At 44.1% G+C, this 4,288-nt stretch overlaps 1 protein-coding gene across 1 annotated transcript; it reads left to right on the plus strand.

Moving 5' to 3' along the window:
- Window positions 1-388: 388 nt before the first annotated feature.
- Window positions 389-3,909, plus strand: kcnk15 (potassium channel, subfamily K, member 15). The gene is made up of 2 exons (XM_010875951.3): window positions 389-908; window positions 1,219-3,909. The coding sequence occupies exons 1-2, from the start codon at window positions 626-628 to the stop codon at window positions 2,244-2,246; spliced, it is 1,311 nt and encodes a 436-aa protein (XP_010874253.1). The 5' UTR covers window positions 389-625; the 3' UTR covers window positions 2,247-3,909.
- Window positions 3,910-4,288: the final 379 nt, after the last annotated feature.

Consider the following 4,288-nt stretch of genomic DNA (forward strand, 5'->3'; position numbering starts at 1 on the left):
GAGAGAGAGAGAATCGTCAAGTGGTCGCCTTTTCGCTTTCCGTGGGCGCTCAGGGATTTATGTAACCATTTCTCATGTGTGGGTTTCTAGGGTTCTAGGGTTGTGTGTGAACACAGATAAAGTTGTTGGATATGGCCAGGTTTGGAATCCCCCCCACCTTAAAAACAAAAACAAATCTATATGTAGATAGGCCTACTTTATGTATGTATGCACAGTATAAATATATACCATGCTATAATAACCAAAGGTTGATTAACGTTAAAAACCACGCATTACTATCGCGGACAGTAGCTCTTTATATGTTCCAGAATATACAAGGAAGAAAAATAGGCTACTGATTGAAAAATGAACAAACTGTGCTGGAAAGTGTATTTTTTTGTTGTCATTTTTGTAATTGATGTCTGTTAATATCCACATTGAACCCAATTACCCCCAGGAACGCATGCTTTTAAGGATAAAAGAACACGAAGTACAGTCCACGCACTTTCTCTTCCACACCACACCTGTGGTAGGATTCTACGCCAAAGCGGAAGTAGGTGGACCAGAGTGAGAACCACCACCACCTGTAAGGGGGCGTCTGCCTTTCAAAGCTCCGGCTGAGTTTTTTTGCTCAGAGGGCTTGAAGATGAAGAAGCAGAATGTGCGGACCCTGTCTCTCATCCTCTGTATGTTTTCCTACCTGCTGGTGGGCGCCGCGGTGTTCGACGCGTTGGAATCTGAGACCGAGAGCTCCCGCCGACGCATATTGGAGCTGAAGCGCACTGAGATGAAGAAGAAGTACCGCTTCTCGGAGGACGATTACCGGGAGATCGAGCGGGTGGTGCTGCAAGCGGAGCCCCACCGCGCCGGGAGACAGTGGAAATTCGCTGGGTCTTTTTACTTTGCCATCACGGTCATCACCACCATTGGCAAGTTTCACAAGCTTACTTTTGTGAAGGCTGAGTGTGTTAACGTATCAGTAAATTGTTTGGTGAAAATAGTTTCTCTGCCGTGTTCTGCATCGGTAAATAGGCTACTGTACAGATGGCTTAGGGTTTTCAATGCACTTCAGTTAGCCATTTGCCGGTTTTAAAGCCTATTTAACGATTTGTGTTTAAATCTAATTCCTTATTTTCTGCATTTCTTTACCATTCTCTTCAAATGCATGAACATTTCTCTACAGTAACCAACAGAAAACAGTAACTAAGTGTTCCTCTGGGTGACCATCTATCTTCACAGGTTATGGCCATGCAGCTCCAGGAACAGATGCAGGGAAGGTATTTTGCATGTTCTATGCCTTGCTAGGCATCCCTCTCACCCTGGTCATGTTCCAGAGCCTGGGTGAGAGGATGAACACGTTTGTCCGCTACCTCCTGCGCAGGGCCAAGCAGTGCCTAGGGTTGAGGAGGACTGAGGTGTCCATGGAGAACATGGTCTTGGTGGGCTTCCTGTCCTGCATTAGCACCCTTTGTGTCGGGGCAGCAGCCTTCTCCCACTACGAGGGTTGGACCTTCTTCCACGCCTACTACTACTGCTTCATCACGCTCACCACCATCGGATTTGGGGACTTTGTGGCCCTACAGAAGAAGGAAGACCTCCAGGAGAAGACACCCTACGTGGCTTTCAGCTTCATGTACATCCTGGTGGGGCTGACAGTGATCGGAGCCTTCCTCAATCTGGTGGTGCTGCGGTTCCTCACCATGAACACAGAGGATGAGAGGAGGGACGCCCAGGAGAGGGCCTCTATCAAGAGAGAGAGGGGCCTGCTGACAATAGGGCTCCCTGGGGGAGGAGGAGAACCAGGGCAGAGCAGAGGAGGGCTTGGGAGCAGGGAAAGAGGGGAGGACAGGTTGGGACAAAGCCGCAGTCACAGCAAACTTTTCCTGCCCATGGAAGAGGGCACCAGCCGCACCAACCTTATCGCCTCCCCTGCGGAGGAGCAGGAGGAAAGGGACAGGGCCACACCCTGCAGGCAGAGGCTGCACTTACAGCTGCATGGCACAGGCAGACCAAGGCCCGAGTCCTGCCTGGGCTCCCTGTGTTCCTGTATGTGTTACCGTCTCGGGGTGACTGACAGCCCTCTGCCTTCCTGCAGCGAGAACCCGGAGTGCCACATTAACTCTGTCTACTACAACTCCATTTCCTACAGGATCCAGGGCCGCTCCCCCAGCCCCATGGACAACACAGAACTCTCGTCCCCAGGGAGCACGCTCTCACTCAGGCACAGCTTTAAGGAGTACCCCCGTTCCCGGACCAAGTCAGTGTAGCACCACGTGGGACAGGGTCTATTTGTGGAGGTCTGATTCATACAATATTTCATACATTTATTTTGAATACACTACAGAGACAAGATGTTGTAGCACACAATAGAAGCGCTATTGGCAGAGACAAGGAAATCTGTTTTATCACAGGAATTTCAGAACCTCTTTCCCCCTTTATAAGGATAACCATGCAGTATTTATTGCAAGGATGAATTTAAGTTATTTCCGCCAGAGATTCATCTTCTTAATCAATTCACCTACTGTAATAATCTTTGAGTCATTTCTTTATTCCTTAATATCTTTTCTTCTTGGATAGTTCGTGACCATTACATTTTCTTAAAAACACAAGAAACAAATTAGTGCGGATATGCATGGGGAAAACTACGCACATTTAATAAGTAGATTATGAAAAGGATTGTGATAAAATTGATGCAAATGTAAGGATTTTGGGGTGTTATGAATGTTTATTTAAAGTTGCTGATACATATCCACACACAAGTAAAAACACACACAAATACACCCACACAGACACACACACAGACTCACAAAAACAGACACACACTGAATGAGTCAAGTCCTCAGCATGTTGGGGGCTGCTCATTATGGGGAAGGTACCCTCTATTGCATGCCTTTAATTAAATAATGTTTCAATGAGACGGACACAAGATCCACGTGGCAAAAGTAGGTTTTCAACGCAATTCTCTCTAGCTGATGAATGGGTACAGAAGCAATTATTCGCCATCTGAAAGCAAGATGTCAAGTTCAACGAACACACATCGATACAGTACCATTATTTCAACTAGCCATTCCACCTGTTTGTTGTAATGAGGGTTATCATGTTAATAGCACACCTTTCCCTTTTTAATGCAGTATGCAGTAGGTTGATAACAATAACACTAAATAATGTTGTTTCAATCTTTTTAAACAACATTCCTAGCTCATGAAAACATGGTAATGGTATTTTGTTTGATTAAAACCAGATTAAATAAATGAACCTTAAGTCTAAATAATGGGAGCCAGCGACAGATTTTGGGGGATTTTGACATCCGGATCCGGAAGGTCATCGTTACTGTGAAACATTATCCTGGGAGGGAGTGTATAAGCAAATGGTCATGTCAGAGAAGACCTTACGATAGCAATATTACTTGTCCCTATAGGAAGATGTTAAAAGAAAAAACGGCATACATTTCCCTGCTCCAATGCATCCTCCAGGTACTGAGATGTGTGTTATGTATTAATTCATTTAATGGATGTAGCCTGATACTGTATGTAGCAAGACCTTTCAGATCTGTAGGACTATTTCCATGTTCTAGAAGCCTTTAATCCATGTTCTTTTTATAGTTGATGAGACAAATGTTGCTTTTATCACAGCTTTCATTGCAATTTGAATATGGTTTGGTCTCAACCTACCAATGCCCTGTCCTGATTTTGACAATATATTGAAGAGGTGAGGGGACCATTAACAAATAAAAACAGTGCTTATAATACAAAATGTTGTACCTCCAGTCTTAAAGGCCAAATGCCTCAGTCACCTGTCTTATGGCATAGCTGTATAATACTGTATAATGGGGAGGAGTTGGTATTCGAAGACTTGGTCTCTATTGGTTCACCTGTCTTTATAAATTGGTTGTTAGTTTTTTGCTCTTTGAATGCTTAAAAATTCTGTGAAAACGCCATTCAATAAATTATGAATTATTATAATTAGCTGTCTGTAATCACAAGGAGACAACATTCTCCTAGAACCGACACTGAAGCAATTTGCCTGGTGTATATTCATGCATACACTAAAATCCTTTTTTGGCATTCTGCTTTATTTAAACAGATTAGAAGTTTGTGAGGAGACTGATGACAGAGAAACTGTTGAGATGAGGATGGAACCCTCATTATACCACACACCACTCTGCTCCAACACTGAAATCACACACTGGGACTCGATAAATGAAATATATTAAAGATTAAAATCTTTACTGTTACAACAAAATGATGTAACAACAGTCAACGGAAACCAAACGCCAGTAGCCCACTGGAGGTCATTTTGTAGGGCTCTG

Source organism: Esox lucius, chromosome 12, assembly GCF_011004845.1.
Source record: "Esox lucius isolate fEsoLuc1 chromosome 12, fEsoLuc1.pri, whole genome shotgun sequence".
Taxonomy (NCBI): Eukaryota; Metazoa; Chordata; class Actinopteri; order Esociformes; family Esocidae; genus Esox; species Esox lucius.